General features: G+C 45.1%; 1 protein-coding gene across 1 annotated transcript in view; it reads left to right on the top strand.

Annotated features, from left to right (window-relative positions):
- syt3 (synaptotagmin III) overlaps nt 1–12,895 on the top strand; it is a 36,175-nt gene extending 23,280 nt beyond the window's left edge. Inside the window, exons 6-11 of the mRNA XM_030088749.1 lie at nt 1,979–2,197; nt 3,663–3,783; nt 7,447–7,618; nt 8,230–8,359; nt 10,375–10,468; nt 10,927–12,895. Of these exons, the coding sequence (XP_029944609.1) occupies nt 1,979–2,197; nt 3,663–3,783; nt 7,447–7,618; nt 8,230–8,359; nt 10,375–10,464 (732 nt within the window). The 3' untranslated portion in view covers nt 10,465–10,468; nt 10,927–12,895. The remainder of the gene's footprint in view (nt 1–1,978; nt 2,198–3,662; nt 3,784–7,446; nt 7,619–8,229; nt 8,360–10,374; nt 10,469–10,926) is intronic.
- The last annotated feature ends 1,147 nt before the right edge of the window (nt 12,896–14,042 follow it).

Below are 14,042 nucleotides of genomic sequence, written 5' to 3'. Positions count from 1 at the left end.
GCGGAGGCGTTTCGGCCGGGACGCCTCGCCGTATTCATCAAACCGGTGTGTAATCCCATCATTCCGCGTCCTGCTCCGCTCCGCACGTGTTTTTAATACCATACATCCAGTTCACCCGGAACTTCAGGGCATCTAATGATGCTTTATTTTGTTTTCTATTTATGACTCAACAGGTTTCTGAGTTTTTTAAAATTGTGGAGGATGAAAACTTTTCCTGCACACACACCCATCCAGACATGCACACTTCTATACATACACTGAAAATACACATATAGCATAAAAGAAAAAAAATTTTTTTTTTTTTGGTAGTAGATATAGTTTCATACTTTTCTCTGTTGAATTCCAAATAAATTCAGTTTTAATCGACTCAGCGATTCATAGAAGGAATACACCGATATGTAAATTTTCACTGACACCAATATTCCCCTGTATTAGTACTGCAGTTATGGCCCATATTGATACTTATGAACAGAAAGGATAACAGAGACTGAAATATGTTCTTTTTTTGCCTGCTTGAAGGAAACACATTCAAAAAGCTGTTTTAATTGTGCTTTTTCTGCAGTATATTTGAATATGTTCCTTTATTTGAGGATTCTGAGTGCGTCTTCAAAACAGCTGTAAGCCAGGTTTATCCTGCTGAGGGAAAAAAAGCTGATGTGTGTCTGGACTGAAATATTCACAGAAAGCAGCTAAACTGTGTTGAAAGAGCGGCGCTGTCCGTTACGGCGTACAGGTCAGGGTGCGATTCCCCGGCTGTACATAGCGTGGATGATACGGTGAAGGAGGAGAGGCGCTGGGGAATGAAGAGATGGTTAATGAGCCAGAGACTGACGCTGTAACGGCCTCACCTCACCGCTCAGGGTCACTGGACGACATGCAGAACACCACACGAACTGCTGGAGGTCATGACCTTTATGCCAGAAAACACTGAGGACGTGACGCGAAGGATCAGGAGATGTTTTGTTTTGTTTAATTCCTTTAAGCGCCTTTACTTTCAGATTCTACTCTGGGACTGGTTTTTTTTTTTTTTTTTCATCGTTGAAGGTTTATGTTTTATTTGTTTTGATATTTAGTTTTTCTCAGTTTCACATCCTCCTTCATTTGTTCATTCTCCTCAATTTTCTCCTTTTGGCTTTAAGTTTTCCCCATTTTCTTTCTTCTCTTGCTCCTTTCTTTTCTCTTTTCCTTGTCTTTATTTCCTTCTTCCTCTCCTCCTGTCCCCTTTCTCATTTCATTTTTCTCTTCTTCTCATTCCGCCTCTCCCTTGACCCTCCGTCTTTTCTCATTCACGTTCCTTTTAGTTTTCTCAACTTTTCTTCTCCTTTCTTTGTTTATTCTCCTCAATTTTCTCATTTTGGTTTTTACTTCTCCTTTTTGTCCTTCTGCTTTTTTCTCCTCCTTCACCTTTCTCTTTTCATCTCACTTTTCCCTTTTCTATTTTCTCCTCTTTCCAGTATCCCCTCATTTACTCTCCTCACCCAGAATTTCCTCTTCTTTTTGTTCTCCTCATTTTCTTTTCCATTTTCCTCATTTCTCTCTGGTGTAGTTTTCCCTTCTTTATTTTATCCTCCTTTTTCTTCCCTTGTTCTCCTCCATTCTTCTCTTCTTCTTCTTCTGCTGCTCTTCTTTTCAATTCAACCCCAGCTTTATTTATAAAGCAAACAGTACAGCGCGTCATTTTGAGGCTCTTTCACAGAGAAAAACACAACCAAGTCTCCTTTCTCGTCCTCCCTTTCTCTACTCTTCTTTTTAGTCTCTACTCTTTCTTCTTCTTCCTGCTTTCCTGCCTCTCCTCTCCCTTGCTGTTCTCCTCCTTCTTCTGTGGTCTGTTAAATAAAGCTGTTATTGCCCCCCACCCCCCTCAATGTTTCTGCCCCAGATAAAAGATGAATGTTCCCCTCTGGATGTTTCCCCCCCGTCTGATCGAAGCCTCTCTCTCCCCCCTGTCTGATCGGACCTCTCTCTCCCCGCCCCCCAGGTCCACAGAAAGACCCTGAACCCGGTTTTCAACGAGACCTTCCAGTTCGGCGTGCCGCTCAACGAGCTACATTCCAGGAAGCTGCATTTCTCCGTGTACGACTTCGACCGCTTCTCCAGACACGACCTGATCGGCCAGGTGGTGGTGGACAACCTGCTGGACTTCAGCGAGGGCAGCGGGGACAAGCCGGTGTGGAGGGACATCGTGGAGGGCACGGCGGTAAGAAGCCCCGCCCCCTCCGATGTGAAGGAGACATTAGACCTGGCAGCTTCGGAGTCGACAGTCGTCGTAATAACAAACGTCTGCGTGTCCGCCGCTGTTGATCTTTACAGTTTATAGTTCACATAAACAAGCAGCGGCGCCCGCTGGTGGCCTGGCATGCTAACTACATTATTTTCCACTTTTCCGCCATTGTGAAGCACCTGGACATTATTTTCAAAAACTGTGCGTTTTCACATGCAACGCTGTCGGAGAGAGACAGACTAAAAACAAGCAGACTCGTCTTCCTGCTCGCCCGCTGAATTCACAGCCGTCTGAGATGTTTTCTCCCTTCAGAACCATCTACTTGAATTCACGGGACGGAACAGTGCAACTTCAGCTTCGCAGGTTTCACAACAGTTAAAGAAAAAAAGCCAAAAGTTCAATATTTAAAGAGCCGTATTAATCTTTCAAGAGCAGCAGAGACACTTTTTAGATCGGGAAATTCAAATGAGACTCTCAGGTTGCTCTGATTGCTTGGAACAGTATGGATCTGTACATGAAAAAAAATCAGAGGATAATCAACCAAGGTTGTATGGAAATCACGCCATGAGATTATCATAGTAGTTCACTGATAGGCGGCTTTGGGAGGATGTGCGTCTCCGTGCACACGCATGTGCTCGTGCAGCGAAGGGAGGATGCACGGGAACCGTGCACAGCCCGCAGAACGCCTGCAGGACAGATTAATTTAGAGTCTGGAAATGTGAAAGTCCAGCTCCGGAGAGTCCAGACAGATTACTGGAAAGGCACTACCAGGCACATCTAAACTTTATATCAGCCCGTGTCCAAATAGATTTATATGAAATATTCATAGAAGGCTATTAGCAAATTAGAAAGAGGGAAGTCTTAAAATTTTTTTGGCATGAGCGTTTAATTTGAGAAATAAGTTTGAGGCGTCGGCGTGCCAGTGTGTTTCAGCGTTTCACTTTGGGAAGTATTGATCGGCGAGGCCGAGGAGTCGCGGGGCCGCGCTGTGACCTGAATACCGCCGGTATCATTATGGCGGCGGCGCCGGGGCCGCGGGCGGCGAGGAGATCAGCGCAGCCCGGAGAGTCGCCGCCTCCGCTTAACACCTTCCTCCACTCGAGGACTTCGACAGATTGGCACATGATTCATTTACAGCGACGGCACTTCCCCTCCGCCTAAACACTCTGCCTGTCCGCATTAGGATGCCCGCCATCGCCCCCCCCGCCGCCTCCCCGCCGCCCTCCCGTCAATCACGCCGGCCGCTCCTTCCAGCAGGAGACGATCGTCGCACGCCGACGGACGGCTGTCGCTCAGGCGTCTCTGTTGCTGCTGGCATGTGTGTGTGTGGGATCGCAGAATCCCTGCTTCATCTCTGATCCCTGTCTGTGTGTGTGTGTGTGTATGTGTGTGTGTGTGTGTGTGTGTGTGTGTGTGTGTGTGTGTGTGTGGTGACCTACAGGAGAAGGCCGATCTCGGGGAGCTTAATTTCTCGCTGTGTTACCTGCCCACCGCCGGCAGGCTCACCGCGACAATCATCAAGGCCACCAACCTCAAAGCCATGGACCTGACTGGTTTCTCAGGTAAACACACACACACACACACTCACACACACACACTCACACATGCAGGTGCCTGTTAAATAAAATAGCATATTTTAAATAATTTAACAAAGAAATAAGAAAAAAAATCTGCTTCCCTCTTTCTGCTGCAGCCTCGGCCGGCCGGACATTATTGCCGCTATTCGATATGCTTTGTTGCATTTGGACTAAACTGTCGGGCTCCGCTCTCCTAAAAACTTACTGAGATTCTAATAATCACCGCTGCTTCATGAGGGAGAACCCAGATGGTTAAAATAATTTCCTAAACCTCGGTAATAGAATACAGCATGTTAACCAAAAGAGAGCATTGTAGCAGTATAAACTAAATTTAACCACAGGACTCGAGAAAAGAAACGAGCAGAATGGGGAAATTGGGAAATATCACAAAATACTGACAAGTAATCTTTCATTTACCTGTTACACGTCTGCAAACGGATGAAATTATGATGAACAGATTCTGGTTTTCTGTTCTGCAGCTGTAAACATCCCGGTATGTAACTTTTCACATGATAGATTAACTGACACAGGAGATTATTAAAGGTGCATTAAGGAGTTTTTCAACTTTAAAAATACTTATTTTCCACCATAAACATGTTACAAATATTCAGTGATGTGCACAATATGCCCTGAAATATTCATTGTAAGTACCGCTAACAGCTAACAGTCACTTGAAAGTTGTAGTGCCGGTCCGGCACCAGAATGTTTTTGGGGAGAATTTGAGAGGATGTGACGTAATGCGCGCTCCCGCTGGCCTGATTTCCTTAGCTTTCGTTTTGTCCGCCATTACTTCGCCAGATGCTTAGCGAGCAACAACTGAGCAGTATTGAGGATGGAGCTTTCAGAAAGTAAGAAAAGGCCGGCTTCCAGCACTGCCACAGCTCCAGCACAGACCTCACCAGGCAAAAGAAACTTAAATTTTACTCGAGCGCTACTTAAAGAGAGAGGAAGGAGTTCTCCTCTTCCGTGCACGTACATGGACGCAAGCCACAGGCACGAGTGTTTCACTAAGCTGCAGTTACGCCCAAGGCCTGCAGGGGCCGTTGTTTCGTATAAAATGTGCAAACTCCTGAATGCACCTTTAAAGCTCGTGTCCGGAGTTTCCGTTCGTTTCCAACGTATGTATCATTTTTCAACAGAGCTTAAATGTGTCAGTCTGGTTCGATACTACAATATAATATTAGCATAAAGCAATATAAAAATTTATTTATGAGCTCCGCCTTCGTCTCATAGACCCCCATGTTATCCGAAAAAGCGCCGGTCAGCGTCAGCCAATAGATTTCGAGCTTCCGCATTCTCGTGTTGTCAATCAAAGTGTGGAGCAGCCAGAGAGCACAGCCGCTCGCCCAGGCAGAGGAGAGTTAGCTCCGCAGCAGCCGCCGCGCTTACCTCGGATATATCCACTGTCTGCTGAACATCCACCGTAAACAGCTAGCGTTAAACATGGAGGATACTGTAGGAATCGGAGGCTCTCATTTTCACCCGACGGATAATAGCGTGCACAATTAAAGGGGCGTGGCTTGGTCGCTCATGAAAGCAGAGGGAGGGCGGAACCTGAGATGTTGGATTAAAAAAAAACCTCTCTCTTTCAAAACTCCGGACACGAGCTTTAAGGGGAGTATTTTCATGAACAATTACTTAACTATGTAGATATTTGACATATTTGTTGAAACTGTCACAGAAATACTTAAAAAAGAAGAGAGAATCTGAGTTCATCCTTCATCAGTATGTCATCTGATGTGTACTGTGGCGAACATTTGAATGTGTGAATGAGTGTTTCAGGGAAAATGAGCTGCAGGTGTTGTTATTTAGTTACAGACAAAGCAGCAGATAGATTATCAGCGAGGCCGTGAAGAAATGTTAATGCTCATATATAATTAACCAGTTTTATAATGTGCTCCGCAGAGATTTGTTCTTTTGTTCTACTTTGCCCTAAATACCTGATGAGAACAATCCTTGTACGTTAAACGAGTTCTGAAGTGATAATGACCACACTCTGTTTTTTATTTCCACTGCGATTCCTGGTGTTTTTATACCTCAGTGGCAAAAGCAAAAAAAATGAAAAAGGTTTCCAAAAAGATCAAACATTTTTTGACAGTTCCCCCTGGAGATCAGACTGTTACACGGTACATGTATGTGTGTTTGCAATGTTTTACACATGAAGTCTGCATGAAATGAATACAAGTCAATGTGACGTACTCATAAGGCAGAAAAACAGTGTGTGAGTGAATTTGTTCTGCTGCTCCAGATAACTGAGACTCGAATCAGATGAAACCGGAATCTCCTGTGAATTTTAGTCCCCGTTTACACAAACGCCACCAGTGGAAACGCAGTGTTTTTGCATTTTTGTGTCATTTAAGTTTCGTGTCTTAATGGAAACGATTTGAAAACAATGTAGTTAGCGTGTTGGGCCACTAGTGGGGGCTGTCGGCTGTTTTTTGTAACGAAACCACACACACCTGCAGAATATGCAATAAACACTAACAATGGCGAGAACACGGATATTCATGGTCTTGGATTGCTTTTCCGGGTTTGTCCTGAAAATGTCCAATTTGGAGACAGTAAAAACCACAGGGGTCCAGTGGGGGCTGTTTTTACACCTCTATATAATAATAACAACACTTCAGGAAACGAATGTCAGTCAGTGTGTTTTCCACATAACGTATGTGTGTGCATGTTGCTGTTTTGGTACCATTCAGGGATCAGTTTGTCTTGTGAATACTCGGGAATAACACTCAGTGGAGATTAACCTTCTGATGTTTCTGGTGCAAAATAAAAATCTAAGGGTTACATTTGAATGGCGTGTCCCTGGGGGCGGGGCTTGCTGTTGCACTTTGTGGAAATGTGCCTCTGGGTCCAGTAATCGAGATAAGTCTCCAGGAAATGAATGGAAGTCGATGTATTGTCCTCATAAGACGTGAAAACACAAGCGTGTGTGTGTGTGTGTGTGTGTGTGTGTGTGTGTGTGTGTGTTGTTGCTTTTGTACCATTATGGGACCAGTTTTTCCTGCAGGGACGGGAATAACACTCAACAGAGAAACGCCTTGTGATGTTCCTGGTGCAAATTGAAAAAAATGAAAAGGTTCCATAAAGGTCAGATTTCATGACGCTGCCCCTGGAGGCGGAGTCTGCAATCGCAGCGCATCAAACTCCCGCCTCTGGGTCCAGTTGTAGTAATAACGATACAGGAAATTAGCGTGAGTCAATGTATTGTCCCCATGAGGCATGAAAGCAGATCATCTGTGTGTGTGTGTGTGCGTGTGTGTGTGTGTGTGTGTGTGTGTGTGTGTGTGGGTCTTCCCTGCTGGCTGTCACAGAGCTGCACACGTTGAATGGATCTCTGGAGTGATTCAACCTGTGCTGCCTTTCTTTTCCTTTGTGTTCCTAATCCAGCTTTGCCAAGGTGACTTGATTTTCATGCCTTTTATGTGTTACAGATGCGGATACCTGTGAACATAATACCTGACAGCGTCGCGCAGTCCTCCCCCTGCCTTATCTCATTTTCTCTGCTTCCTCCCCCTCTTTCGCCGTCTTCCCTACACTTTCCCTCCTTGTTCTTCTCCGCTGCATCTCACCCCACCTTTCTCCTCCTTCAATTTTTTTTTTTTTTTTTCACGTCCTCCTCCCCCCTCTCTGTCTCTGCTGCAGACCCCTACGTAAAGGCCTCTCTGGTATGTGACGGCCGGCGGCTAAAAAAGCGGAAGACCTCCATCAAGAAGAACACGCTGAACCCCACGTACAACGAGGCGCTGGTGTTTGACATTCCTAATGAGAATATAGAGAGTGTGTCCATCGTCATCGCCGTGATGGACTATGACTGGTGAGCAGAATGGGGAGTTTGATTGAGTGTGTGTTCTCCCCGGGCTCATTTTTGGGCTGTTTGGTTCTGACGGCGTTGTGTTGAACACGATGGCGCCCCCCTCCTTGCTCCCCCGTTATGAGTCAGCCTCCTGGTGGATGCTCCCTGTTTTACATAGTCGGGCACCTCATGAATAAGCATGATTTATGCTAATGGCGAACGAAGCGGCGTAACCCTGCCAGTGTTTGTCTGTCTGCCGCTCGCAGCAACACTTGGCTGCTCGATGTGTTTGTGTGTAAACGCGCCGCCTCCCCTGTTATGTGGCCTGCCCTCCATTTGGCATCTCTATAGGTGTGCGCTTTTGTGCGCCTGTGCTCGTGCCGACCCCCCTCCTGACGCGCAGCCTTTCACGCCGGGGCCGCGCGTGTTTGCGAGGCGCTATTCAATATCCTCCCTCAACCGCTGTACTCCTTTCCCAGCTCTCAGGGTTGATAAATGAGACTCTCTGCCTGTTTCTTACAACCCCTGTGTCCCTCTCTCCCACTCAGCTTTTTTTTCATATCCCTTTCTTCACCCCGTCTTTTCTCTGAATATCTGCCTCTCTGTGTCTCCCGTCTCCTGCTGTACATCAGCATCGGTCATAACGAGGTTATAGGGATGTGCCGTGTGGGCAGCGAGGCCGACGGTCCGGGGAGGGAGCACTGGGCCGCCATGCTGGCCAATCCACGCAAACCAATAGAGCACTGGCATCAGCTTGTGGAGGTAATGAGCATATGATCCTGTGTGAGTGCATGACTCTGTGGGTGTGTGTGTGAGTGTGTGTACCAACATTTCCTGGCTATGATCACATTAGGCTACAGTGCATGTTCCAATTTGCCGTTGGAGCTGAATGATTTCCTTCATATGACGATCATTACGAGTCGTGATCGTAGAGGCAGCAGCAGGAACGAACGACGAACAGCAGTGTCGACAGCGATCGAAGGGTTAACCGCAGAGGGAAGTAAAAACAATCCTAACAAACAGTTGTTCAGTGAAATTGATCGTATTTAATATCACGTACTGCCACCATCCGGTCTGCTTTCTATACTGTTATTTGGGAAATAACCTATAAAATTGCCTCATTATGTTAAAAGCTATTAATGTGATTTGCATAGCGAGCTTTAATTGTGAAATGGTAATTACCAGAAGTTATAATTAAAAAGGTTTAATTATGAACCCCAACAGCTATTGGCATGATATACATTTTCCTGTTTTGAGAGAGAGAGAGAGAGAGAGAGAGAGAGACTTTTTGATGATGATGAGGCTTGTTTGTGTGACTAAATATGCAACATGCATTCAAGCATTGAGATAGAAAGTGTGGCAACATACATACAAATCACATTTTTAGAGCTGCACAATTTTCTGTTAAATATTGTAAAAGACTGAAATTATGTTTTCATCCAGTTTGCATTCAGAACGATTAAAATTCCAATCAATTCACAAATATGCGAGTAGCTGGTCTAAAAAAAATAAGCCCAATTGACAGCTATAATGACTTCCTAGGTCAGAAACAGAAAAATGAAAGAAAAGAGACCAAAAATAACACCGTCAGCTCTGCTGGCGAAATCACAGACGCACATGAGCCCAGTGGCGAGGGGCAGGAGAAAGAACACTGTGAATTCTGAACGAGTCTGAATGCAAGTCAGTGAAATCGTCTCATAAGTACAAATCTAAAGTTTGGCACAGCTGTTGCATTGAGTGTGTTTAAGTGGTATCAGGCAGCCAAGTTCAATTAAACTGATGAAAGACGCCGTGATGCCAAACCATCACTGTAAGAGTTCCAACTCTTGCTTACTTCTACAAAAAAACCATCCGGATATTTTAAATTTAAAGCCTTCAAATCAATTCTGCTTTGCAGTGCCTGTGGGTCCCTACTTTCAGTAATATCCTATGACGTGAAAAACCTGGGATTAGATTGTTTAGTCACAATAAAAAGCCACTCATATATAAAACACTTCTTCAGTAACAATATTCATGCTTGTTTGCATTAAACGCTGCTTTAGCCTTCAACTCGTCACCTGAACAGCCCGTGAAACCGACCCTGCGTGTAGCTAGTACGCCGTGCTAAGAAGGTGGACGGCCGCCGCTGTAGAGGTTAGACAAACAGACTTCCACCCAGAGCTGGTCTGGTTCGAGTCGTCAGGCTGTCAGGTCGACACTGTGGGTGTCTGGTTAAACCCCGGCCGGCTCTCGCTGGGCCAGGAAGGGCATCCGGTGTGAAACCAGACATGTGGATCACATGACGTGCCGTGGCGACCCCACAGCGAGCTGCTGAAATGCATTTTCAAAGGATTATATGATGGTACACAGCTGTCTCTGAGTAAACATTTCTGTCGTATATAATCATGCAAATGATCATGGCGGAACCTTGAACCTCGAGCTTGAGCTGCTTGTGCGACGGCAGTTATAGGGTCAGTTCGCACGATTGAACCAGATCTGAAAACTCTGTTCTGCATATAAGACTTCAATGCAAACATGCCGTGCATGTTTAATCTCACTGATTGTAGCTGTGGTATTATAATAATGATTGGAGGGATATAGGTCTCTTCAGAAAACTTGAAAGGGGGAAATTTTCTCAAGCTGAAAATGTTCACCTCTTTTTAAATGTACGGACAAATGAGCAAAGAAGTGTGAGAATAGAGGTAGAAATGGCGGTACTGGTCAAAACTGTCATTTACATCAACTGACTGGAAGCTAAATTCAGCACTAATTCCAGCTAAATGTCTTCTCCCTCGCAGGAAAAAGCAATTGGTACATTTGTGTCGAAGCCTGCTCCGGCCTCCTCCCCCAAGCCGCACATCGTGGTGGACAGTCCCCATTCCGATTAAAACGGTGAGCCTCTCCGACTTCCAGCGTGCTAATACTCTCCAGTCATCAGCGTAGAGTAATTTGTGTCATCGTTCCCCAGCGATTCCTTTATTTCTGCTCTGAAAATAGATTATTTTTTTTATGCTTAAGTCCTGCTAAGACGAGCGCGCCGCGCAGGAGTCGTCCTTCAGTCAGATTTACCCCGGAAAATAGTCGAGTCTTAAAAAGCATGACTTAACTGTGAGTGTGTGATAAAGTGGAGGCTGTGGAGCTGTCAGATGGAGGAGCTGGAAGGCAGAAGCATCTGTATAATCTAGATGTTATGGGTTATGTAATGCAGCTCCCCCTCCCCACAAACCTACTGTACTGCATATATATATATATATATATATATTTATATATCTCCACTCACCAGCCCGGCTGTATCTCTGTCTCTCACTCGCTTAATCTGCCTCTTCTCCCTTATTCCCCTCTTTCCTCAGGTCATCGTCATCTCTGCAGCTCCAGACTTTCCTTTCTTTCCTCCTCATCTGTGAATAATTCTTCTCCATTCCAAGAGCGAGAGACGCCGAGACACTGCTCGTGTCCAACTGCTCGTGCCGTTTTTGCTCCTGCTAACGAACCGTCCGACTCCTGCGCCGTATCCACCGAGCCGGGAGCGAGGATTACAAAAAAAAAAAAAAAAACCACACACACAAACTAACAGACAAAAACAACTACATCCATCACATGCTACACTTTGAGCATCAGACTACACATTTACAGACGCCGAACGGTTCCACGGGACTGACATCAGGTGTACATTTGGGACAAAGCAAGAAAAATGAACACACATCTCACACTAACACACACACACACACACACACACACACACACACACACACACACACACACACACACACACAGAAATACACAAATACTGAGTTTGTAGTATGTGCGTAGTTCATGTGTGCTTCGGAATAGTGTAGTATCTCATCTAGAAGGAGTGTGACGTGACAAACTTTTCTCTTGAAAACAAAACAAAAAAGAAAAAAAACAAAAAAAGAAAAAAGCAAGCCATCGTGGAATGGTCATCTCAACCAGGACCAAAGGTTCGTGCCCTTGTACAGACTCTAGATGAAGAAAGTCCCTATGTCAATATTTTTCTTTGCCACATGGGTGTCCAGCAGTCTGTGCCGTACTGTACGGGAACGTCTCACCTAGAAGCTAGCAGGACAGAACGTCCATGGTGGATCCTTCAGGCCGTTCTGGAGGCCGTCTCCAGAGTCAACTCGCTTATTTTCCCCGGAGGAAAGACTACCGAGCATCCAGCGGTCTCTATTGATGTCAGAGGAGCGAAGAACGAGGACGGACTTACTGGTCTTAGCATGTCTCACAGCCTGGGAGTGTGTCCCTCTTCCTCCTACTTTGTGTCTCGGTCCTCATGGTGCTCATCGGTATTTGTTTTTAAGCCTCTTGTGTTGCTCCGTCCGTTGTGTGGCAGGATAAACATGCGACCGTCGAGAAGAGAAGGAGTTCGCTCATGCCATTTTTTTAACAGTCCGCTGAGGACGAGTGGAAGCGAGAACGATTTGACCGTCCCCGGACCTCAGACTTTCGCCGACGTTCGGCCAGACCTGGGAACCCGGGAACCGGATCGGCCGGAGGACGCGTCCCTCTCGGAAGGACATCACCTCTGTGTTTTATTTTTCTACCATTCTTTGAGTTCGGGCGTCGTCTTCTCCAAGCTTCAGCCGCCCTGGACTCCGCACCATGTCCCAAACCAGAGACTCTGAGAAGGACACACACGGCCGTGTCGCTTTTACTAGTGTGTGTTTCTGTGTTTGTGGGCGTGTTTGTTTTGTATTCGTGCGCGTCCGTGTGTGTGTGTGTGTGTGTGTGTGTGTGTGTGTGCGTGTGTGTCACTGTGACCTTGTGTGTGACACGTTTCTGTGCTCACCGTCTCCCCTCGTCCGTTTTATTTCTTTCTTTCCCCCCAAAACTTCCGGCGTCCTCAGACCTGAAACTTCGTCTCGGAGCCAGACGTGTCTTTCTGTTCTGTGTCTTTACAAAGGAGCCATTTTCTGTGAGTGTGTGTGTGTGTGTGTGTGTGTGTGGGTCAGGATGTGTGTGTACTATATGTGCCTCATTGCACTAGGTGGGGAAACACTGTCTCTCATAGACATTAGTTTGTACTGTCTATGTCGTCTCTGAAATGAGCTGCCAATCATTCAGCCCCTCCCCCCTCCTCTCTCACCCTCTGCCTGATGTAAGTAACTGTGTTGATTGTGTACTTCTTTCAGTAATTTGTGTACTGTATGTCCGAGGGTAAAAAAAAAAGAAAAAAAAAAGAAGAAGAAAAAAAAAAAAGAAAAATCAGATGGCACAGTGATTGAAAATTTAAATCTGTTTGGTGTGTTTTGATTACATTTAAGAAGAAGGAACACAACAAAAAAAAGAGGAAAAAAAAAGACAAATTTACATCCCCTTAACGCAAGACGACAGGGAGGAGGTGTTGTGAGAAAACAAGCGCCTGAATTTTTCTGCACTTCCTACTGTATGTAAAACCAATACAGACTTATAAAGCCATGTCTGTCACCGCTACTACTACTGTAACCTCAGCAGAACAGTACAACACCTCACTACAGCTACTTGTATTTCTACTGTTGCCATTTCCGTCTCTCTCTCTCTCTCTCTCTCTCTCTCTCTCTCACGCAAAAACACTCTTCTTTTATTTTTTACCAAGACTAAGAGTGTGTTTGTGCTGGGAGATCTCTCTACTGTCTCCTCACCTCTGGATCAATGGATTAAAAGGATATTGTAGTTTGTTGCGTTCATCTTTTCAGTCAAGTAGGGCTTTAAAACATAGCTTTGACATGTTTCGTAGAAACATGTCAAAGCTATGTTTTAAAAACCTACTTGACTGAAAAAACAGAGACATATTACCGTATTGGCCCGACCGGAGGACAATATTTTATTCCAGAAATTGTATTCTCAAAAATTGGGTCGTGTTATAATTGAGGACTAGATTGCTGTTACGCATCCGCGCCACTAGAGGGAGCCAAAGTATGTTTTAAAAACTCACTTGACTAAAAAAACAGAGACATATTACCGTATTGGCCTGACTACAGGACGATATTTTATCCCAGAAATTGTATTCTCAAAAATTGGGTCATATTATAATCGAGGACTAGATTGTCGATACACATCCACACCGCTAGAGGGAGCCAAACAAAGTGATCAGGAAGCGAATGGCGTGAATGTATGCTTATTTGTTCGCTATAAAGGTGAAAAAAAAGCAGGAGCTGATGAAAAATGGAGGAACGAATTTTTTGAGAAAGAGAATGTAGTTTTAACTGAATACTGCAGTAATATTTCTTGATCTTAAATCACATGAAATGTTACCTCTGTTGTAAGTTTTCCTAGACTAATTGTACAATTAAAAAAAGGTGTTTTCTGAGTAACCTTATTGTTTTCAACATATTTTTTATTTTCACAAAATGATATTTGAGAAATAGGAGTCGTCCTGTAGTCGCGCCGATATGGTGCTTCTGTCAAGTGAAATCCGTCGTATCGCGTTGCGTCACGGCCTTCGACCGGCCCAGAAATCGACTTTAGT

The sequence above is a fragment of the Salarias fasciatus genome, chromosome 4 (assembly GCF_902148845.1).
Source record: "Salarias fasciatus chromosome 4, fSalaFa1.1, whole genome shotgun sequence".
Taxonomy (NCBI): Eukaryota; Metazoa; Chordata; class Actinopteri; order Blenniiformes; family Blenniidae; genus Salarias; species Salarias fasciatus.
This window is presented reverse-complemented; position numbering and strand designations above follow the sequence as displayed.